The sequence below is a fragment of the Eutrigla gurnardus genome (assembly GCF_963514095.1).
Source record: "Eutrigla gurnardus genome assembly, chromosome: 13".
In the NCBI taxonomy this organism is placed as follows: domain Eukaryota; kingdom Metazoa; phylum Chordata; class Actinopteri; order Perciformes; family Triglidae; genus Eutrigla; species Eutrigla gurnardus.
The window spans coordinates 23651945-23676809 of NC_139936.1; the positions used below are offsets into that span (position 1 = coordinate 23651945).

Here is a 24865-nt window from a genome sequence, read left to right on the forward strand (position 1 = left end):
ATACATTGGTTTCAGATATACATCTGGCTCACTCTGCGATGATGGTTCTGAGGATTATGTCAGTAGGTAGTATAGAAAAAGGTATGATGAAAGTCTGAGTGACCCTTGACCCCCAAGAACCCCCAATATTTTACACAATACATGAAATCAAGATCCTTTTATTTGTTTGACCTTTTTACAACCGTTTCACGGACATTAGAATGATCTTTATTCTTGGTTGCTTCCAACCCCACAAACAACTCTCACACTCAAAGTCCAAATAAAGGTTAAAGATAGGGATGTTGCTTCATTGCAGCAGTGTCTTAAATGCTTGGATTCATTTTGGTAAAATAAGTAGCAAAACACTGAAACATCAAAATTGATGTGTTTTCCTAAGGTAATTCAGTACAGGAGAATAACCTGCACATTGTGAGATAAAATAATAATAAAAAAAAAGTTATAAATTGAGCTTAAAGGCCGCTAAAACAATGACACAAAGAGAAAAGAGGAGAACAAAAGGAATTTGTTGGTAAAACACGACCCATCTCAGCCTTGGTCCATGAAAGGCAGCATGGGCATGTGTGGTGAGTGTGTCTGGGGTTGGACAGTGAGGATCTACAGAGCAGAGATCACTTTAGAGCTCAGTCCCGCTCCATCACGTTAGGATGGTGTCATCTATTTCTTCTTTGGAATCTGGCAGGCTGGCGATTTTCTTCAAGGACCGGCGGTGACACTCGGCCAGCAGGTCGTTACTTGCAGAGTCCAAAATGGCAGTAATACTCTGAAATGAACAAAGAGAAGTAACAATTAGATCTTCCTATATACGTTATATAGATATCTGTAAATAGAAATAGCGGACAGTCTCAAGTCAGACCTGCATAGTTTCCTCTCCCTGTCGGAGTCGAAGCAGGTTGACGATGGTGTGCTCGCTCTGAGCTCTCACACTGGTGTTCTTGTCCTTGGTGTTGTCCAGCAGACTCTTCAGTAGGGGCTTGACGAGATTGGCCTCCATGGAGGGGGTCTCCGGTTCTTTGAAAACCCACCACAGCACCCGCTCTGACACCAGTCGGATGTCACTGGACTGATTCTGAAGACACTGTGTGGTCACACAAAAAACAGACGTCTCAACAAGAATATCAAAACTATAAGCTGAAAGATGGTAAAACATTCCAAAATAAGCAATAACCCTTTATAGAAAATGAATGTCTAAATATTAAGAGTACTCCCTGTGCGTGAGTTCTACAGTCCAACCCAACACCAATTAATTGTGCTTAATTAAATTAAAAAGTATAATTTAAAATATGTTTCCAAAACAATGGAATCTGCATGAAGCCAGAGAGGGTGACTAACTGTATAGTCACTTTTTGGCACTCACTTCCTTGCTTACATCCAGAAAAGGGAAGTAAACGTCCTGTAATAATCAGTTGAGTGAAACAGTTCCTGCTTTACCTTGACAAACTGTGTGATGATGCGCTGGGAAACACTACTGGCTCCCTCGGTTCTGAGATGATGCCTCATCAGGTATCCCGTCGCTCTGATCCCACTGGTGGCAATCGGGATCTGGAAGAAGAGCACAATCACAATATTGACGCACATGAAGGAAACAGGAACGGATATACAATGTAAGAAAACAGTAGAGGACACAGGACTGTAACCTTTCCTCATAACCTTGTCCACCGTACGCCAGGGTTATTCAACTATATTGTTCAGGGGGCCACATTTTCAGAAAGCTCAGGGACCGGGGGCCGGACATTTCCCCTGACCCCCTCGGCCTCTTTCTGGCCTCATGAATTGATGCTTTGTTGTCCAATTTGTGTTTATTGGACACCATTTCTGGCATACATTCCAGATACTACACAGATTTTTCTTCAAAACAATAATATATCAAGATCTATGCTACTCACTCTGGGAGCCTGGCTGTGTTTAAATGGGGGACCAAATATGAGGGATACTGAAAAAATATTTTTATTTAAAACAAATTTCCTTCAATTCTACACCTCTAAACTGCATGCATGTTAATAACTTACAACATAATAGATGCGTCTCTAGTTGGTTTAATCTGTGTAAAAAATATAAGTAGTGGTTTTAAGGTGAGTTATGGGCTGCTGGACAAATGTTTTGGTCAGAGGAAGTGACTTCCTGGAGTCAACTGGTTGCCTGGCAACTTAACGGTAGCACGCACTTCATTCAAATAAAACAACAGCTTGCAAATAATCCTCTTCTAACTCTTCTTAGAGGTGACTTACACAGACTATTCATTGCAGCCATGTGCATCAGTATCATGAGGGATATGATAAATATATTGTCAAAGAACAGATCGTCACACAAACTTCTTTCTCACCCTGTCAGCAGTGGCGTTGGACAAAATTGCCTCTGTCACAGTATCACAGTATTCCTTCCCACACATCTTCTCAGGAGCCGACTTGACGGCTATGGCCATGGCCAAGCTCCGACCATGACGCACCATCCAATCAACACCAGACACATCGGCTGAAGGGAGGGAAAACATCTATTAACTCATACTGTTCTGGTTATCCAACAAACGCAACACAAGAAGAGTAACCATAACGGATTTATAAAAAGGGACAAGAAAAATACTAAGAAAAACAAACATTTACTAAGTCACTGTTATTATTTCAGTCTGTACACAGAGTCTATTCTTGTAATAAACAGCAATTAGGTGCACATTAAAATGGCAACACAAAACATGATACACATGAGATATGTGATGCGACGTTAACGTTAGAAATACCGACCCAAGATGTGCTGTTGTAACACACTCTTCAGCTCCTCCTCTGACAGGAAGGCACACAGCTCACCAACACAGCCGGCTGACGCCATACGCGTTGCATCCTATGTGCGTAGACACACACACACAAACGTACACACACACCGTACACACACACACACAAACACGCACACACACACACACACAGGTTGAGTGTCTCTACAAGTGTCTCAAACAGAGAGGCTCAAAACCACAATTTTAGAAAACCACATCCTCTCTGCCTGATTTCCGTTTGTCTACTGTGATCACAGAAGAAAGTACACCAGAGAACGACTCTGTCAAATCCTTGTCAGGAGCTTACATGTTATTATTTAATTATTTTTTTCATATGCAACTATTTAATGTAATACAACATCCATTACAGGCCGCAGGCTTTACCACAGATTTAAAAACCAAAACATCTGCTCCTCTCGTCATACCTCATCATGTCCCAGCATGCCTAGTAAAGTGGTGGTGATGTTCTTGCGGATGGTTGGGTCCACCTTTGAACCGGCCCCCTGGATGACGAACCTCAAGGCTTGGAGCATCGTCTCCCTGAGAGAGGGGTGAAAAACAACGCAAGCATCAGAAGTTGTTTTTTTTTTTTTTACTTTTGAAGCAGATACCAATATACACATTCAAGAGTTAATAACAAACATCTAAATATTGATAGCAATGATTTCTTTGTTTTTTTAAAACAAAACATTTTGATCCATTCAATGTGATTAATAAAGATGATATGTACCTAGTGGGACTATTTAAAGTATAAATAAACATGTCAGTGCTCTCTAGTGGACAAAATATTTATTACTATATATTTGGCATTTCTGATGATTTAATATCACCCAATAATGGCATTGACATTCTGGGACAATTGTCAAATTACAAAAATAATTTATAGGCTGTTTGTGGCCATTTCCGACATATTATCAGTGATCTTCCACTCTTTGTCCCTCCAGGTAAGTGGACACAGACCCTTCAGACCACTGGTTTTGGCTTGAGACCAGAATAGTTGTGGTTGCAATCCCTCATCACAGATTACGGCTGCATGAGTTGTGAATTTAACAATAGAGTGTTTTCCTTTTAAGATGGCTTCATCTGAAATATATTCAGTGGTAAAGGTTTCCAATACTATCATCTGAAACAGTGCACTGCCTTTTTGTCACTGGAGTCTTGAGGCTTTGAAGGGAGCGGTTGTTTAGCCGTTAGCTCATACGGCTCTAGTAAACCAGCCGATGCGTGTCTTGCTAGATACAGTGAATACAGCTTGGGGAAATTCACTGAGCACCTCTAGGTGATGTTATGAACCCAGTCAGGATGGCTGAGACTTCACAACGTGTTTCAGCCATGATTGATGAAAAGTTGTTGCTATTTACATCAAGGTAAACCCATCTCCTCTCCGGCACGTCTAAACGAGTGACGCCAATAAACACAAACAAGCCCGCAGCTAAACTCAAATAAGCCTGCGTTCAGACAGGGAGTGACATGGGGTGAAAACTGGCTTCACGCTTAGCGTGAACAAACCTTTAGTGTCTGCTGTGAGTGCTCACCTGACTCCTGAGTCCTCAGCATTGCGGATGGCAGAGAGCTGCTCCGTGAAGAGTGGGTCCACCTTGGCATGGATGGAAACCAGTTGGCCCAGAGCCTCAGCGGCCCTCAGTCTCACTGCACGGCTTGAGTCCTGCAGTGCCTTCAAGAAAGTGGTCTGCAGCTGAGGCAGGAAGGGCTTCAGGGCAATGCCCACCTGGAGGAGGAATACAGTCCAGAGGTTAGAGCCAAACACGGGGATATTTCCTCCTGACTAGAGGCCTTTATACACCAACAGCAACGCAAATCAACGTTACGAAATTACAAATAAGTTGCAGGCTAATTTTGACACGACTGACTATTCACATCAAGATGGGAGATGCAGATACAGACCTTTGCCAACAGTAGGGTGAGAGTCTCCAGCAGAGCGGTCTTCACCGTCCAGGCAAAGCGGTCTCCCAAGATACGAATGAGCGGGCCGGTGATGTTGATAACAGAGGGCCGCAGTGCCTCAGGGGAGGTCAGTTTGATGACCCCTCCTAATGCTTTTGCTGCCTCTTCTTTCTGCTCAGGGCTACCAGTGAGGACCCCTTCTCTCAGGACAGGCAGGATGCAGGTCACTCCCTAAAGAAACAAAGACAGGAAATCAATTATTTGTATTACTGATTACAATTGTTTTGTGATTAACTGTGTAATTGCTTAAGTGCTTATCATGTCAGAACATTGTGAAAAAGGCCCATTATGATTTCCCAATCTGGGACATGCAGACATCTTTGATAAAGATGTTTGACCTCCTAAATAGAGGCAACTGTATTAAACACAACACAACGACAAATTGAAACACTTTGGTAAAGTTTGCGTTGTTCTTTTGCGCTTGTTTGGACCAGTGCTATAAGGTGAAAAGCTAAATAAAAAAGTGCTAGAACCAAAACATTGTGCTGTGACTTTGTCCCAGTGGGAGCCTTCTTACCTTCTTGGGCAGGCAGAAACCAGGCAGGTGCTGACCCCTAAGGTCTGCAGTTACTGATTTAATGTCTCGATGCAGATCATCAATCATAGCCAGCTGGCTGCTTGCATCCAGTTTCTATGCAAGAAAAACAACACTGGTGTCAAATTGGCTTCACAGCAATGCCAAGACTATGTACAACATATTGCCCACTTTGACTTCACGCCATCAACACACCTTGGTAATGGAGTTGATGGTGTCCCAGCTCTGAGAGAGGACCTCTGGGTTGGTGTCGTTGAGAAGGCGGATGAGGCCTGACAGCAGGTTGCGAGTATGGGCACTGTAGTCCAGGCGGGTACGAGCAAAGTAGGCGTTGAGGATGGTGACGGCAGCCTGTCTGAGGCCCGGATCAGCGCATCGCGTGGCCTCCAGCAGGTCGTCTATGATGATCCGCTGGCCCACTTCATCCTCCACAGACAGGATCACTGTTTGACAGCTGCACAACTCCTGAAGCAAAGATAACAGGTTTAAGAGCAATGAACAGAAGGGTCAAATACGACAGCTGCTGTAGATATCATAGCTGGTTTATTACCTGCGCTTCATCTTCTGTTCCCAGCTTTTCTTTGAGAGAGGAGAGGAGGGCGGGCAGGATGACCCCAAGGTGGCGTGTGAGAGCATCTCCAGCCACAGCTGACAGGAAGGCCAGCACACGGGTGTTTACAGGAGGCGCAGTCAGCTGCAGAGGGGACAACTTCTTTAGATACAGGAAGACACAATATCATGGCCTTATAAAGGTAACCATGGGTGTGAAACGTTACCTTTGGAACCAAGTAAGGCAGCACCGAGCGACTCTTCACCGCCATGACTTGCTTCAGACCATCCAAAGCAAACTCAGCCGTCTCCTCGTCATCCTGAATAAAGACATTTAGTGGATTAAAAGCCATAGTGAAAACTTTTGAACAATATCTGTATTGCGCTTGTGTCCTCCTCGCTCCCTCACCAGCTGCTTGAGCAGGGTAGGCAGGATGTCATCCAGTGCCTGGTGACCGATGGTTGCATGAAGCTGTTCAAATGTTTTGGCTGCAGCCTCTCGGACTTCCTCCAGAGGGTCACAGAGAGCCTTCCTCACTGTGGGGACCAGTGATTCAGAGAAGACGAGCACCTACAGCACAAAATAAACCTAATTCTCAGAGTCCTGGCCGAAGCAAAATGTCCAAACAAATAAAGAACTAAACATGGTTGTCAGAAGGGCACACACCCTTAAATCTCACAAGTTGTATTACTTTGATATTTAATAAAAAAAAGAAAGAAAAAGTGAAAGGCAATTCACAAAAGATTATTTTTTGGAGATTTTCTTGGAAAGTGACGGTAGAGACTCAGAGAAACAGGATTCCCAGACTGCTCATTTCTGACTATTAAAATGCAAAAGTTAAAGACAAGCATACTAACATTTACACCTCTATATGATAGTATCAACAAACTAGCCTTATGCTTTGCTTAAATTTAAGACTTTGTAATATACAGTATATGACATTTTTTATATGAAAAAATGTATTGGGTTGTGTTTTGAATATTGAAATATTTGAATCCTTGTGAAAATCAAAGTTACTAATGTGCTCATTTAAAAGAAGTCTATAAAAACCTTCAAAAACTACATGTTATTATGTGTGATGCTTTGAATACTTAGATCAACTCACAGATAACTTTCCTTCTATTCATTGTGCAATGCAGCGTCTGTGTGACTCACCGCATCTTTGCTAGTGGACTTCATGATCTCGCTTAGGCCGATGCAGACTCCCTGCCTCTCGTCACTCTTGTCAGAGCGCAGACCCTCCTCCAGGATGGGAATAATCTCAGGGAGAATCTTCTCTCCCAGTTTCCTCACTAGGTCACCCAGCGTTCGAGCAGCGATCTAAAACAACACCCACACACAGAGTCAGTAAAAACACGGCTGACAGTCGCCACCCAGGAAATAAAAGCTCAAAAGGAGTCATACCGTTCTCTTGTCAGACCAGGTGGAAGCCAAGAAGCCCAGCAGGAGAGTGAAGAGGGTCGGGAGGATCTCTCGAAGAGTTCTGGGGGTGTTGGAGACCACAATCTTCCACACATGGAGGGACGCCTGTCGAACCACCAGCTGAGTGTCTGAGCGGCCCATATAGAGGCCAGAGAGGACACGATTACGCCGCTCCCCACCAAGAGCTCCAATGATAGCCTGGGAGAGAAAATGTCAGCAAATCTCACATCAATGTATAAAAACAGACCAACAGTAAAGAGAACTTCCTTTTATGAACTCTTTTATGAAATCTGTAGAGCAATTCTTTGTTCATTTTGTAAATATTCATACTTTATTGGATGCAGCTGTTCCAAAGTTGTCATCCTCACAAGCGGTCTCTGTGGTCATCTTCCCTGTCACTCCAGAGATATGGAACAGCAGATCACCAAGCAGCTGCACAGAGCTGAACCTGCAAACCAACGATGAGACACAACACACTAGTCAATACCGGAGTGACTTTCGTTCAAACACTGAAGTGTTACAGTGTATTCAAGTCTGACCTGATTCTCCACAGGTCATCAAACAGACCCTGTTCCAGCTCAGGAAGCAGCAGAGCGATGGCTGTCTCAGCATACATGCTGATGATCCGCTGGCCGGCTCGCAGTGCCGTGTCTCTCACATATTCATTTTCATCAGCCAGAGCCTGGTGGACAACGCAGGTAGAGCAAAGGTACAATGCTATGAATTGAAATTATGATATTGCGGCTCGGCTCAGCTGTGTGACAAAATGCACATCATTTTAGATCAAATGAATGAACTGAAGTAGTCATTTTAAAACCACAAGGAAATATTCAGTTAAAGCAGTGACATTTGAATCACAGCACAAAAACAAATGAATAAAAAAACAAACATTTTTGGGCATTGCATTACCTTGAGAATGCAGGGGATGATGGGCCCAACGTAGGGAGTAAACTTGTCACCAAAGGTGAGGGGCAGGTAGATGAACATCATGATGTAACCATCTCTGACATGGGAGGCAATGTCTATCTTGCTGGCTGTTTGCACCACGTCTGGCATAAGCTTGTCCAGCTTCTCCACTCCCAGTCCAGCCATCACCTCAGCCAGACCTGAAGACACCCAGAAACAAATCATTCAAAGGGTCATTGAAAGGTATTATATGCAACAAACTCCTAAAAAAAATAAAATAATAATAATCCCTATCAATCACACGCAATCACTGAGGCTCAACTGATGAGGTTTACGCCACGTTGCCTTTTAGTTTTGTGAGTAGGAGTACATGAGCACAGTATGAACCAGATACCCCCATACTGGTATCGGTCCATCCCTAGAATGTTTTAATGCTGTGTATACCAACAGGAACCGACAATGTGACTACATTTTATACGATCAAGGACAAAACAGGGACGGAGTGAGAAGAGCAGACCTTGTGCAGCTCCAGAACGATCTACAGAGCTCTGCTCGGAGGCCAGAGTCTCCATGAGCCACGGCAGCAGGTCATCAAAGCAGGATTCACCCATCCCTTTCACCATGGCACCCAGGGCTTTGGCTGAGACTGTACGTACCTGGAGAGGAGAAGAAAAGCAGTTACAGCTTCAACTTCCCAAACAGTGCATATTTCACTGTAGTTACTGTTTAATTCACTGAACACACCTCAGGCACCGGGTCCAACAGAGAGGCTTTCAGTCCAGGAATAACACTAGGCAGGTAGGGGGACAGATCCTACAAACACGGGAAACATCACACCATGAACCAAATACAAGTCTTCAGAATACACTAGTTTGAACTAAGTTTTGTTTTTAGTTTGTGTACCTTCTGGTCGGTCAGGGAGTACATGTTACCAATGATCTGAGCGGCCATCTTGCGGGTGTCAGTGGAGCGATCCTGGAAGGCTCTCTGGACGATGGGCATGATGAGGGCCAGGGAGGGGGCGTCAATGAAGTGCACAAACTTGGTGTCCAGCAGCGTCTGCAGGCATGTCTGGGTTCTCCTGGACGGATCAGTGAGCGCGTCCAGCAGGATGGGCGTAATGGCTGAGAGGAACACGTTTACCAAACATCAGTTGTACACAAAAAGTAATTCTAAAAGTTGAACTTGTAACGCCATTTCTTTTACGTTGTATTAGAATGAGTATTCACACCTGGCATTGCCTGAACTAATACTTTTCTTCCAATTGAAATGATTTACATTATAACCCTAAATTATGTTGTGTTGTTCTATTGGACTTTGTTGTATTTTAGACACCTATTTGATACAGCGTTAATAACAAATAGTATTGCAAATTTTCAATGGCTTCATTCTTTTCCCTTGACAAACCAGGTCACATTACCCACAGTGCAAATGGGCCACTGAGTTGCATCAGAGATTTGGGTGCGTTAAGGGAATAGCAACTAATGTAGCCTCCAGCCTCAAGCAGAGATGGGTAGCAGGCAACAGAGGTCAGAAAAGCTTTTAACTCTGCACAAACATATTCTTTTGTGAAATATTTTTGCATTATTATGTACTATGTCAGTGGCCCTGACAACTTATCAGCAGACCTTCCAAAAACTGTTTCTATGTGAAGAAAAAAAGGAAGTTTGAATATGTCCTTTGGATGGATTTTCTGTCATGGCACCTCTGCCGCATGACTCTGACTCACTTACCAAGGATCTCAGGGTTTCGGATTACAGAGCCGATCAGGCGGAGAGCCTGCTGGCCGGCCTTCTGCACCTTCACGTGGGAGTCAGTCAGCACCTCAGTCAGCTTTGGCACGATGCTGGGCAGGCAGGATGACAGCTGTTTGGGTGCACAAAAAGCCATGGCACCGAGCAACTCCACCGAGCCTGGAGGAAAGAGGGATGTGACTCACTAGAAGCTAAAAAGTACTGATAAAACAACAGATGAGGAGTATTGATAAGAGCATAAGTATGGCTAAAACCCTAATGATAACATCCCAAGATAGTCCAGTAATTTCCTAGGAATCCTGTGCATAAATGGATCCTAACCTGCTTTAGTTCTCCAGGACTCCTCCTCTAGCGCCACCAGCAGGGAGGGAAGGACGAGCTTGACTCCATGAGCACTCAGGTTCTTCATCACAGCCTTGGCACAGTCGTCTGCAGCCTGAGGAGGCAGGGGTTCAAACTTTGGAAAGGGATGCTGCACATGTTTGCACACAAACTCTATGACAGGAATTACTAAGTTTTCCTAAAGGGCTGCCGGTTTCTTGGATCCCGTTTTGCATCAGCCTTACTATGTTTTAATGTGGATATACAGAAACACTGGATATTGAAGAAAGACCTCTTAAAAGCAAGACATGTCTAAAATAAGAGACAAATTAAAGCAGAAATGTATCTATTAATGTAGAAGGAGGCTCTTGGATATGATCTGCACGCTCACCTCTCTGACATACTGGTTTCCGTCTCCAAAGCAGAGCAAGAGGTGTGGCAGCACATGGACCACATACGGCTCAAACAGCTTCCCCAGCATGTTACACAGCATCTCAAAGGCAAACAGTGACCCTGGATAGAGACAATCAGCTGATTAGTGGTCGTTTATGTTTGGGAAAAAGAAGTAGTCTTGAGCTCCAGTAGATGACGTCTGATATACATAATATCTGCATCAATGCGTGTAAAATCTAGCAAAACCAGACAGTTCAGTGGTTGGATAAATGTTACTCACCTTCCCTCCGTCGGAAGTTCTTCTTGTCCTGGATGGCATCAGTCAGAGTGCTCATGATTTCCTGCTGTTTGAGCGCCAGGATCCCGAGACCTTTGACCAGGCCTGCCAGGCCGTACGCTGCCCCCTTCCTCTCTGCGTACTTGTCACTTTCTAGCAGCAGCTGCAGCAGGTTCCTAACAATCCCTGCAGCGTCCTCCTTGATGGCAGGGACTAAAGGAGGTAAACAGCTTGCCACAGACTCCTGGACCTGATGAGAGATGACAAGCGACGTGGAATAATGCTATGACGTGTAATGGATCATCAAAGTGACAAACTCAAACGCTTGGGTGCTAACACTCTCAAAAATCAAAGCTTAGTAGGGAAGCAGGGTGAGTTGTTTACCTGCTGTGAAGGTGTAGAGAGTGCAGTGATGAGCTTGGCCACGATGGGTTTGACCTTGGGGTCATTTTTATCCAGATGTTTTGCCAGGGAGCCCATGAGAATAACCACACTCTGACGGACAGAGTCGTAGCTGGCGTCCTGGGGGGCGTCCTTTAGAAACTCCTCAAACACTGGCAGCAGGGAGCTCACGTTGTCCTGTTACATAAGGCAGGTACAGTGTCAGGCATAAATGGTTATTAATACATGATAGAACATATCTGTGTGTTTATACAGTGAAATTAACAGTAGTTGGCTGAAAAACAGATGGTAGACGTACCTTTCCGTGAGTGTTGAGTGCAGCGAGGGCAGCATCCAGCATGCAGCGCCTCACCTCAGTGTGACGGTCGTTCAGGGAATCAGGAACAAAGAAGAGGAAGAGAGGGGTGACCTGAGATTCATCCAGGTACTGGGACAGCTTGTTCAGCGCTAGAGCAATACCACCCCTGACAAAGAATGGGATTCACAAAATGGTTATGGTTTCTACTACTCTGTTATAACGGCATTCACTTATCTGATAGTAGCTGATATCTAAGCAAGCCATTCATAAACAAACACGTGGGGGTTAGGATATAATCTGTCTCAAATTACAAAAGGAAAGAGTAGCGAGCGCCATCCTTCCTTTTTGTGTAGTCATTATTATTTTGTGGCATGTAATCTCCTTGTTGGAACCAATCCAAATATTTCTGCTCTGCCCTCCTTCACAATAGGCTAATGTAGATATTAAGTGACTCTGGGATATCTCATCTTTGCAAACAAACACTGAGGTTTACCTGGCCTCCCATTGGTCAGGCGGTGCTTCAGAGATGACTCTGCCCAGGGCATCCAGCACAGGAGGTGGTCTCTTTAATAGAAAAATATAATAGTATTTATTTCTGAGCACAACTTCATCCACTATAAGTAGTCAGAGCAACAAGAGTAATCATTTGGTTTTCCATGGTGCAGGGTCTCACGTAGAGTTTCTTGTGGTAGAGCTCAGTGAGCTGGCCCAACACTGTAGCAGACTGGTCTCTGTACTGGGACACGGAGCTCGACAGAGCTTCGGCTGCAGCAGAGCGGACAGCCTCCTCGTGGTGGGTGACGTCTTCGATCAGCAGGGAGCAGATCTCAGGGACCAACTCAATACCCAGAGATTCCAAGAGTCTGAGGAGGAAAGACAAACCAAGGAATTAGTTCAGCTGGTGAATTAACAACATGGTCAAATGTTGCAGCTGCTTTTTAATTAAATGTAAAGAACTGCAAAGTTAATATTTGGTATGATGGAACATGAATGTGATTTGGAGAACATGGAGACTGCTGTAGGAAAAGACAATGTGATGTTTTGTGAGTTTTAGAATGGGCACTCAGCTAGTAGAAGAAAGAAACAAGAAAGACCATAATACATACGTTTCGGCCAAGGCTCGGCCCTCCTCCTCAACATCAAACTTGGCAACCCAGAGCCTGCGCAGCAAACTCAGCCCGCTGGCCTCTGTGCTGTCTGTGGGCAGGGCAAACTCCATTTCCAATAATCCCTGAGCACAACGACCGGGTGTTAATAGCAAGTCGAATAGCCATACACAGACCATATCATTGTCACTTAACCAAGGTTACCACTAGATATGTTAATAGCACTGTTTTCATATCGATTAAAACTAAATAGAAACGTTATACATTTATTTTGATGAACACATTTGTTTTTAAAGCACATAAACTTAATCTCTGGCAAAAACTGCTGAAAACCATCACATGTGGTGACTCTTCCTGACTGAAATAAAGGGTTAAGGGCCGGTTCACAGCTCACCCTGAGGGCAGCATCCCGGACAGAGAAGCAGGGGGAAAGGAGGGCGTTGAGCAGGACGTCTATCTCTGCCTGCTCTGCCACAGTGCACCCCTCTCCTCCTCCAGCACTGGCACACAGCGCTGTCAAGCTCTGAGATGCCAACACCTGAAACACAGTGTGGAAAGTCGCACATCAAAGTTTGAATCCACGTGGCTAAAAAAGGATGGAACAGCGTAGCGGTGGGTGATTGTATGATGTATCAAATATACAATGTTTTTCGGCTTGTGAAATGAAACATCAAGAAAAATATTGTATATATGGCAACTTAGCCGAAAAAATATTGAGATATTATTCATAGGCCATCTAGACCAGCTCCAGATCAGGGGAGAGAAAAAAGAGCTTTCAAAAGCTAAATCAGTGAGTGTCTGTGTCTATATACTACATAGAACTCGGGCAACAACAACAACAACAAAAATGAAATGTAAAATTAGTTTACCTGGAGTCTCGGGGTGGCTGTGGAGATTATTCTCGTCAGGAGCAGCAGCATGCTGACACGTGGAAGCAGTTCAGGGCCGTTCTGAGACCAGGAAACACAACAGTCAGTACATTAATCTACAAATGACAGTGCAGTCAATGACTCTGCTTAATGGTTATACATCTGCAAACCCAACAGACTGCTATTTAGAAGCCTGCTGAGTATATACAATCTGCAATGGGGGTGCATGACAACAATTTGTCGTCTGTTACTCAGTCATATCTGGTTTCTGCCAGCTTTTAATTTATTTTCAAATAAATTATGTATTTTCCAACCTTCTTCATTTGCAGGTCAAACAAAAGAAAATGCAATTAAAATGCATTTCTCTACCTCATCTATAGCAAAGTCATCACTGTCTTTGGCAGCCCGAAGCTGGGAGTGTTGGATGATGACTTGCAGGGCTTTGGTCATCATGTTCTCCGTCTCCTCGGTGCTGTCTGAACACTCCCTGAGCATGGCGTTGATGAGGGGGAAGCAGACGGAGAAAGCCGGAGCAGACAGTGGAGCCACATCTAAGGAACAAACCAAACAACATGAAGAAACCAGAGAGCACTCAGTGTCCCAGAAGTCCCATTTCATATCTTAGTTGCTTGCTACCACTCTAACTTGTTACTGGGGTTATATTTTTATGAAAAATGTTTGCACCTATAATGGTGTGCATCTTCTGCACCACAAAAACTCTTTCCACTTCCACTTATAAATCCAATAAAATATTGGCTGGATGTTGTGCAACAGTGAGGGGATTCAATTAGAACATATTTAAGAACATATTTTAACTGTCACCTGCCAAACACGGGGTAAATGTTGGCTGTGGCAGGTAAAAACAGGATTTTGCACCCCTCTAAAGCAATACATTACTTTGCTCCAGAGCGGTTTTACCAAACTGGGCGTGCAAGCCATCCTCTACTGTAGGTAATACACTGACGATGGATAAGTACCTCATACAACACTGCTTCAAAACATCCAAACTATCCATTTAAGGCGATTTTCTGAAGTGTGCATGTGTGTCTCGATGTGGTGTTTGTAGCTGAAACTTTCACTAGTGTCCATGACTGTGCTCACCAGTCTTGGCATCTCTCTGTGGGACAGTGTGGTTGTGCAGCAGTAGTATGGTGCGGTAGGCTGCTGTGTCCAGGTCTTCCTGTTCCCAGGCCTCGTCCAGATCGAACTCTGGCTTCAGCAACCGTAAAGTCACATGTCCTATAAGCACGGCTAGAAGGAGAAAAATGGACACTGAGTCAAGATAACAAGGCAGTGTCTATCAATACAAAACACTACTAAGACAGGCCACATGGGTACATACCCAGTTGGTGAAAGTGTGTGGGCATGAGGCACACGCCGATGTCCAAGAAGATTTGCTGGATGCATGGAGAAGCCAGAGGGGACTGTAGCAGGGGTATCAGCATCTGGAAGACAGCAGGGAGCTCCCTGGTGATCTGAGGTGGTCTCTCTATCAGAGTGGCTTCCAGCAGACCCACAACGCTCTGCAACTCCAAATGCAGCTGGAGACAACACAAAGCACACCAGAGATCAACATGGAGACATTAGGAATGTCACAGCAGGCACTCAGTATTAAATTAAACATCATTCATTTTGATGACGTGGTTTCATACCCCTTCAAGTCTCTTGCGAATAGCGGCCTCCCTTTCCAGCTGGCTTTGCATCATTTCCTTCTGTTTGCTGGAGAGTTGCAATTCCTCTTTGATGCCTTTTTTCTTCTTGAGCTCCTGCCACATCAAAGAGAAACCAAAACGTGCTGCAGACATCAACGCCAGCAAAAAAACACAGATGATGGTACGTGCACTTACCTCCTGTAACTCCAGTTCAATAATCTGCTCCTTGTAGGAGTATGCCTTGTTCTCTCGCTTCATGTTGACCTTCTTGGTGCTTTCTTTCTGGGCACTATAGAAACATATAAACAAGGAGGACACAAGTAGATAAATGACAAATAGAACACAGAATGTTCTGGCTAATGCTGTTGAGTTCAGACGTCCATAGTGGTTGTTGAAGGTGCGTGTTACCTCTGGATAATGCTGTTGTCATACAGCTCTCCCTCGGGGGTCAGCATGATGGCATACTCCTCCCTGGTGACATGAAGTAGAGCGGGTCGGGAAAGCCCCTCGCTGACATGAACCATGACCTGCGGTAACAGCTTTTTGGGGGAGAGGCTGGAGAGGGCACCGACTGCATTCTTCACTGCCTGAGGATTAAAAAGTGACCACTTAACGTCCTGGTAACGTTATATTATATATATATATATATATATATATATATATATATATATATATATATTATATATATATATTATATATATATATATATATATATATATATATATATTAATAATGTAATACTACGTATTCTGCACAGAATACAAAACTATCGATCCATCAATCAATCTTGGTTTCTTCACAGGAATGAGGTAAGTACACTGTGTGTATAAATCTTATGTATGTGCAGCATAACGAGGCGTGTGTTATTTTCAGACCTGGTTGTCAGCGTTGACCTCCAGTAGACGTGGGAGAATAGCCTCCAGATTATTTTCTATAAACTCGTCCACTTTTATGTTCATGGAGAGGAGCAGGAGAGGCCAGAGGCCGCGGCGAGCTTCAACTGAAAGAGAGACAGGCAGAGTGAATGACTTGGAAATGTATAAGGCAGAGTGTCAATAAACCCCCATAACTAACTCTGGTCTTATTAAAGGGTAACTGGACCCCATTTTCCATGTTTTTGTGTCAAAGGGACAAGAGACTTGAGAACCGAGAAGACTTGAGAAGGACTTGTTTAGAAAAACAAACAGACAAGTTCAAGCAAAAGGTAGTTCTCTGTTGGGCCATTTACATATTGTTGTCAGATATATTTCATTACAATATGAGTCTATTAGTGGCACAAAAAAAGTACTTTAAGTGGACACACATTGATGGTGCATAATTGCCCGGTATGATTATAGCTCGTTTCACTGCTGCCGGCTCCAGCATTCTCCCTCAATAGTAGACCCATTTAAGAAATTGTTGCCCCCATTCACTTAGACACAAAACACATGGGAGAATAGTGTTGAAAACCAGAAAAACCTGGTTTAAAAACATGGTTAAAAGTTTAACCTGACTGGTTACCAAGTGGGCAGCACATTTCTGGAGAGCGACTCATTCTCATACCTATGGATGGATGATGAGTGACTATGAGGATCTCCATGGCCAAACTCTCTGCTTCTGTGGGATCGCCCCATTGGCTGGCAGAGGAGCAAACGACACACAGCGCGTCCAGCAGGACACGCGGGGGAATGTAGCTGCGACCAAGCTCCGTCAGCTCTCCCGAATCTGATACCAGGACGTCCTGGGGCAAAACCTGCCAATTTACACACAGACAGTAACAATCAGGCTGGAACAGTCGAGCTGTAGCGGTTGTTCGATTCCATGATCCACAACCAATTTTTAAAGATGTAACTCTATGTTTCGGACATCTATGGTGAATAAAAGGAAAAAGTCTGTACTTTGTGTTTGTTGATGACCACGCGGAGTTCTCCCAGAAGGCCATGGGCAAGACTGGCTCCACCCAGAGAGGAGAGGAGCTTCCTGACCGTCTGTTGAGCCCGCTTCCTCACACGCCAGCTTCGAGACAGCAGGACGGCAACTGTGGCGTGATGATACATCCTACAGAAGAGTTACATGCAGGAAAACATTAACTAGTGCTTAAGGCACAACGGGATTTAGGTGAATGACACAAATCTGTAATTAATTTGTGTTATGAATTTTCCTCCACATTAAGTGGATTCAATCATTCTTTGTGGAAAACCTTTGAAAAACAAAATACAGGAAATGTGTTTAATCTTTATCAGTATGTTTAATTATGTTTTGCAAAATCGGTAGTTCAAGGCTCATATTCCAGATAATTTGGCCCTTTGATCTCACCCTGGTGGATATACTTCATGATCCTTTGGTCAACAAAAAATATGCAGGCACATGTTTGGCTGGTGTTTGTGTTTAACGAGTATATAAGTGCTCCCAGACATTTTTAGGGCTGAACGAAATGAGTGTTGTCGTTACTTTTTATGATGTCATCAGTTTTTGTTGTTGTACTGTTAAGATTGCTGTTAGGCCACCATGTGAATACAGGTGCGTGCTTCCCTTTGTGTGTGGCAAGACCAAAGGTTATTTAATGGCAGTGAAAATGTTCTTTTAAAGGCTCCATGCCAACAAATATGAATTGATGCAGAATAGTTCACTTGATAAAAACATGCTGTGAATTTTGGAAATTATTACAACCACATTTTTTCAATACATTTTCAATATTTGACTTTTGCAACATCCTGGATTTACTGGAAATGCTTGGATCACAAGTTGAAAAAAACCCAACTGTAGCTGCCACTGGAATCTAATTCTAGACCTAGTATATTATTATTATTAATGCAGCATGATCATCATCTGATGACAGAAATACCAGCTTTTAACAAAAATGTATAGACATGCAAAAAGAAAAAAAAGCTGTGGGCATTCAAATTTAGAATTTAAATCTCAATGTTTTGAACGGAGCTTTGAAGCGTCTACCTGCAGCAAAACAGTTTCAAGGTCAAAGGTTGTCTGTATGTTACCAGAGGGATGGACTCACAGTGACTTGCTGGTGTTCAGCCTGTGTGCATGGTCCAGGAAGAGCCTTTCACAGAGCAGCAGCACGGTGAGTAGAGCTAAAGACAGAGTGGAAAAACAGACACAGGCCATCATTCCATGTCTGAGAATTTCAGAACACTCATGAGCCTTTAACCTCGGAGGCATGAGGGAGATATGTTGCCTTACTTTCATCATTGGCCTGGGAGAGGAACTTCTCTGTGGTGAAAAGTGGCTTCTTCTCATCTAAGATCAAGTTCCAAAAGCTGGAGAACTTCGCCTCTACAGAGACAAAAAAAAACTTTATCACTTCCCACCCTTGTTTGCTCCAACATTCTCCTTAAGTGAGAAAAAATAACACATTTTTGAGATGCCAGCCTCACCTGTCTGTGTCTCTAGCAGTGCCAGACGACTCAAAAGACCAGATGCTGCCACACCTTCTGCAAGCAGAGCAAGCTGGGAGCTCTGAGCCGCAGCTTTCTCCACTGTTTGGAGGAGCAAGGGCACAAGGTCTGAGGCTTGGGCCAGAGTGTCACCTAAAAACCAGGGGAAATGTGATAGCACAGGAATAAGGATGGGGTTCAATTTAAGGATGTGTATATTCGACACATAGCGTGACGTCCCCAGTGTGACCGACCTTTGAAGGCCCCCAGCATGGCCTGAAGGTAGGCGTGTCGGACCAGAGAGGTGGAGGTCTTGAGGGTGAAAGCTTTCTTAAACCAGTCCAGCAGAGCGGTAGGAACTTCCACTGTAAGACGACCGCTCCACTGGGAGAGTACAGACACTGCATGCACCAAGGTAGCCTCGTGAACTAAGTGAAACAAAGAAAAGTTAGTGATACACTTAAACATAAATCTGTCGTCAAATTTCTGGCAGAACAGAGAGAAAAAAGAATGATACCTTCTTGTTGTAAATACGGGATAAACATCAGAGCAACTGCAGAGCTGAGAGTCTGGTTGGAGGTTCCTGACACAGCATGATGACTGCAGCTGGCAATCCCTGGAACAACATTTTCAGGTTCACAAAAACTGTTCGCAATTGTATGTTGTGGATAGCTGAAATGATAAGTGTTAGCAAGGCCTCTTACCGGACAACACATTCATCTTTTGGGCAACAACTGTGAGCTTTCCTTCAGACCCTGCAACCACAACAATTATGAAGGTGAGCAAAACCAAACACGATTCCGACAATATTTCAGTCTAATAGGTCAATTACTAGTTTACCTCCGAGAATCTTGAAAAGGTGAGTGACGGTGTCCTGCACAGCAGTGGGGTCGCTGCACTGCTTGGCCAGGTTCTGCATGGCCTGGACCGCCTCCTCCATCAGCTGGGCATTATTCACTTTCAGCTGGCCTGAAACACGGACCACACTAGTCATTTAACACACAAAACTACGCTGGATTGAGTGATTCTTCTGTGAGAAATCATACCCTAATGACAACTGTGTGGATGCTTTAAAATATGTTCCACAAGATGCAAACTTTTCTTTCTATTTCCTCTCTCTCTTTTCACCGATTCAGTTCGGTGTACAGGACTGAGTATCAGACCTGTTTGAAAATGTTTCAACCGGCCCAAGCCTAATGCACACTTAATAAAATTAACTTACTAGCAATGGCCTTTCCAATATCCATGGCATACTGACTGAGGTCGAGAGTCACAGCTGACAGCAGGCAGGAAACGGCTGGAAAGAGACCAGACAATGCTTTAATCTACTATATGAGAGATTCCTGAGAAACAAGCAGGTACTATTAAGCACCATCATCAGATATTCAAGAACATTGTGAAGGTGAAGTTAGACAGTGAAAGGCCTTTACACACATAAGGCATGACAAATAACACAAATAATGTGACACTCACCCGCGAATAGTTTGGATCAAAACTTGGCAGCATTGCCAACAAATGTAACAGTTGCAACATTGGTCTAATAAACTGTTTAAATAGATCTGCACAGTCACCAACTACTGGATCCTATTTGGAATATGTCCGATCTGTCCGTTGATGCCTGTATTATTTATATTACATACAAGTGTTCTCTGTGTTTGAAAAGATGTAGAAATTAATTGCACAAAAGAATCCTGTATAAAGGCCTTACTAACATGATTGATTACTGTCATTATTGCATGTCAATATTTCATTGTGTTATTGTTTTTCTTATACATAAAAAACAATGTTGTTTAGTTACTTTCTTTTTATTATTAATTTATTTGTAACAGTGTTGATGTTGCATCTTCTGACATTATGTTTGTTCATATGGAAAAGAAGCATGGCAATCCATAATACATGTTGCTATGTTGGAAAATGATGCTACACACTAAAACCATTTGAATGAATCATCAGAAACTCAAAGTATCTCACTCTGCATGGCGTTCTCTGGACTGCGGAGCATGGTCTTCTGCAGAGTCGGGAGTAGCAGCTCCTTGAACTCAGAGTGGGACACGTGACGCAGAAAGGAGACACTTTTGTCCAAAATGTGCCTTTGTGGTTTTGTTTTGCTCATAAGGACTGATTTTATGTACAAGTCCAGCAGGGCAGTCTGAAAAAAAGGAGACACAAGGTTATATGTTCCAGCAGCCAAATATAATTATGTATTATTATATTTATCTGAGATTCCATGTACTCCTTGAAACAATCTGAATGCAGAGCAAAATTGGTTAATTATGTTAGAACTGTAGTTTCTAAACTGATAACTAAAGAAATCTCACCTTGTGCTTCTCTATTGTAGCTTTGTCTTTCTGAGCAGTGCAGAAGTCTAGACACACCCCCAGCATGGCCAGAGTAGTGGGGCTCTGGTCCAGACTCAACAGTGTGCTGATGTAGTCATCCACCAGTCCAGGGTTCTGTAAAAGACAACACAATGTCACACTGACCCAGCATTTCTGTGTTCTCATGACTGACGTGAACAATTCAGTCTGAACGCCCGGTTAGATCAGTATGTGTCTGATTATGCCACTGTGATTCATGCTCACTTTCTTCCAGAGGTTACTGAGATTCTTGAGGCTTGTTTTCTGAGCCGTGGTCTTGGCTCCACCCACCACCTCAGCGACAAGAAGGCTCTGAACCTCCACCTGAATGAAAGTACAACAGAAGTTGATACCAGCAACATCCAAAAGAGATCATTGACACTCGTCAAATGTGGGAGAATTCTGTGGGAGGATTGTCAACTCAAGTGGAACACACTTCAGCAGATAACCAACTATGACAGCAACATTTAACACCGCAAGAAAAACTGTATGACGGGGTGAAAGTAGTTGTGTCTGAATCACAGAGAACGTTCATATAATTCATTCCATTCACATATTACTGACCATTTTCTTCCAGATAGGTCCTTCTCTTTTCTCTGGGGCAGAAAACACACTGGGCACTAAAAGGCAGGTCCAAGACAAGCCGATGAAGGCAGCAGAGCCTGTGCATTTGCTGGAAACATAATACGGCAAACATAAGAGGGAGATAGGTACAACCGGGATAATATTCAACCAAAGATTGCTATCGAGACACACCCGTCTGTTTCTGCTGATTTGATTAATGAATTATTATACAACGCTGTGAAAACCAGGCTGAACACATGTGAAAAAATATATTGTGAATATGGTGACTGCAATTGCGTTATGTGATATTAGAGGAAATGTAGAATTTCCACATTATTATTGTGATTTCCATTGAAAAGCATGAAAAAGATCATGGTGTGATTTTTTTGTGGGGATTTGTTGCAAACAAAGATGTTTTCCTTAGAACACTGTGTGTACTTATTGTAAGTCGCTTTGGACAAAAGTGTCTGCTAAATGACCTAAATGTAAATGTAAATGTAGGCCAGGACATCTCTGCAGTTCAACTATACGTCATTTAAAAAAAAAAGTATTTTGACAAAATTTCACCCAAAACAAAGATTGGCCATATTGTTAGTGTTTCTCCTAACTGCACTAACATCAATATAATCATATATAGAACATTACAGAATTCCTTTCATTACCCTGCCTCTAAAAGTGAAAAATTAAAGATGTCTAACGCTGACAGGGCGATGATGATGATGATGCAGTTGTTCTTTTCTCATCTGTAAGTGTAAACCCTTATGAGTGGTGCAACTACAATCTTTATTGATTTAAGGCTGCATGATACAGTTCAGAGAAGTACCTGGGCTCTCCATTTTTGCTGATGACTCCACTGTTAAGCAGGCCGTGGAGGAGGCTGGTTAAGAGGATGTTAGGCTGACTGTCAGCCAGCTGGGAAATGACAGAGAGGAGCTCTCTGCGTGATGCAGCATCCCTGAGAAGCACAAACATCCATCCGCGTAAACACAAAGGACACTCACTCCTTTCAAATAAATCCTACAATCATGAAGGTTTGAATATTTCCATTGTGTTAATCTGGGTTTTCTCATGGCTGAAAGTCATGGCACAGTAACCAACCGATATCTGTGAGGAGTCAGACAGAAGAGCTTGCATAATCCTTTGACGGCAGGCTCTGGTAACTCTAAATAGGGGGGGGGGGGAAAGAAGAGGAATTTTTAAGATGCATTAGTAATGATTATAGCACCTATGTTAAACAGTGTAGAAAATAAAATAACATGAAATGCCTTACCTTTGCCCTTGATACACCGTCTCAGCTCCCCAAATATCTCCTTGCGCTCTTTCACACTGGCTGTAGTCACTTTTGCAGCAAATTTCTTCAGTGTGTCTGAAACCTAAAGTAATAGCAACATTATTATGAAGACATGTGACCTCTATGCAGTAAATGGCAGCAGTGACTTTAATCCAGGGCCATATAATCACTCCATGATCACACAGGCCAGGAAAGGTGGCTTATTCTGACATGTTAAAGTCTGGGTCTAAGGAATACTTTGCTACTGAGGAATTGGGCTGCTTAGCAGAAAAGTAGCCCATCATTAGCAGTTGATCGACAAAAATCAACCAATTGTCTGTTTGTCAATTCATATTTAGGACATTGGTGTTAAGATTGGGACTGCAGTCCTTTAAAGATGGATTAAATACACTCAGTGACCACAATATTAGGTACACGTAAATGCAATTCTACCTTGACTAAGTTTATAATTATAATTATTTGGTTGATATTGTCTGGGATGTTTAAATATGTGTAACACTGAGGTTGGGGTTTCCAGTGGTGGTGTACTGAACTACATCATATTGACAAGTGTTTAAATACGTGAGGGGAGGAATATTAGAAACATCTCAATACAAAGGAGTCCAGTACAACACTAACAGCACTAATTATGACCTCAATGCAAAACATATACTTTGATTTAACACTTCTATGAAAATGAAATGAATTACAGGCATCATAGTTTATGACAGAACAGTTGTTTAGGATTATAGAAGCTTGCAACAATTGTACTTGACGAAGTGGCCAGTGTGTTAGTTTGAACAGAGTGAGATTATTTCTGAGAAATTAAAAGAAAGGGAGGAAATGTTTTTTGTGGAGCTTCTCTACAAAGATGATTGTCGATGAGTTAACTGATTACATTTTATTACTTATGGAGGGCGTGGCTTAAGTAATCATCACATAACTCAATGCTCAATGATGTGATGCGCGTCTGCCTAATTGAAGGAATTCAGACCAATTGTAGTTAATGACAGTATGTTTAGACCCCCGACACGTTGGACTACAGGACGGTACCACACGAACAAAGCCTCGGAAACCGGTCCTGCGTCTGTACGGTGACCGTTAGCAGCTCCTGTTCACACTAACGGCTACGTAGCACCGAGCTAACAGCCTGCTCGCTAGCTGTTGTCCGGTTTTGCCCGAATTTCACGTTGGATGCCAAAAAATCGGCAGCGTGTTTATAAACCGCTAGTCAACACAGAATTTCGTCTCTACCATAATTAAATACCTTTCCATCAGCGGATACTATTAAAAGCCAGCCACACAAACCTGCGTGTCCGCTGCCATCTTGCCGGTCTCGATGCAGGAAGGACTTTCTGGTGTCACTTCCGGGTCACAAGTACTACGTAAATGTTGTATTTCCTTTAATGGCAAGCGTATCTTTTTATATTCTTACATACAATTTGAAAAATGGTTATTTAAATATATTATTTAAAGAAAAGTCATACTATAGTGTATCGAAGGAAGTTATTAAAAAAAATCCATAGTATGGTTTGTCGAAATAAGTAAATGTATAGAATGATGAAATCAAATTGGTATAAAAGCCATGGAATATAAAGTCAAAAAGTTCATCGCCATGTTGCAAAAAACATGAAAAGGCCATTATGTAGTCGACATGCTCTACAAATATATCTCATCAGTAAATATGGATATTTTCAAATGTGCAGATAATGAAATGAGTTACCTTTAAGGGATTTAAAATATTTTTTGAATATTTAATAATATATTTAAAAATATTTATAAATAATATTATATAAATCTTATAACCCACCTGTTAAAGGGTTACATATAAGTCAACTGTTTAAACTCATTAGTCATTACACAATATAGCTGACAGATTTTTCTACTCGATTTTTTTCCTAAATTCTGCATATTTACCTGAAGCAAAAATCATTGGCCAGCAGGGGTCACTGTTCCCATTGATATCACTAAAACTATATCTTGTGGATTTAGGTAAAACGAAACACCTTTGATAGTGATTTGGCTATTGATTTGCATCAGTTTGTGCGTTAAGTTTGACTTTAGACTGGTCATTTAACAAAACAAAAAAAAG

At 42.8% G+C, this 24865-nt stretch overlaps 1 protein-coding gene across 1 annotated transcript; it reads right to left on the reverse strand.

Moving 5' to 3' along the window:
* Positions 1–142: 142 nt before the first annotated feature.
* On the reverse strand, positions 143–24121 carry gcn1 (GCN1 activator of EIF2AK4). Its single transcript, XM_084024186.1, has 57 exons — positions 24082–24121; positions 22774–22876; positions 22602–22665; positions 22327–22458; positions 21504–21612; positions 21165–21263; positions 20901–21035; positions 20554–20731; positions 19805–19879; positions 19423–19551; positions 19287–19337; positions 19100–19198; positions 18837–19010; positions 18583–18735; positions 18389–18481; positions 18204–18279; positions 17089–17248; positions 16754–16943; positions 16087–16211; positions 15620–15798; positions 15407–15500; positions 15212–15325; positions 14902–15100; positions 14661–14810; positions 13929–14110; positions 13560–13640; positions 13085–13228; positions 12691–12815; positions 12258–12447; positions 12078–12148; positions 11585–11750; positions 11269–11463; positions 10888–11134; positions 10606–10727; positions 10215–10329; positions 9873–10052; positions 9043–9263; positions 8884–8952; positions 8657–8795; positions 8143–8339; positions 7773–7915; positions 7564–7681; positions 7216–7431; positions 6967–7131; positions 6220–6381; positions 6038–6130; positions 5812–5955; positions 5457–5726; positions 5244–5357; positions 4667–4897; positions 4297–4490; positions 3187–3301; positions 2736–2832; positions 2321–2469; positions 1429–1539; positions 854–1075; positions 143–760 (listed from the first exon to the last, which is right to left on the reverse strand). Exons 1-57 carry the CDS (start codon positions 24097–24099, stop codon positions 635–637), a joined length of 8013 nt encoding a protein of 2670 aa, XP_083880312.1. The 5' UTR covers positions 24100–24121; the 3' UTR covers positions 143–634.
* Positions 24122–24865: the final 744 nt, after the last annotated feature.

Excerpts from the sequence above, each read along its gene's own strand:
- gcn1 (XM_084024186.1), bottom strand. Across the intron at positions 19,552-19,804 it reads TATTGGAAAGGCCATTGCTA|GCCAGCTGAAAGTGAATAAT; the intron begins GTAAGTTAATTT and ends TCCGTGTTTCAG. Across the intron at positions 2,833-3,186 it reads GCATGCTGGGACATGATGAG|GATGCAACGCGTATGGCGTC; the intron begins GTATGACGAGAG and ends CTACGCACATAG.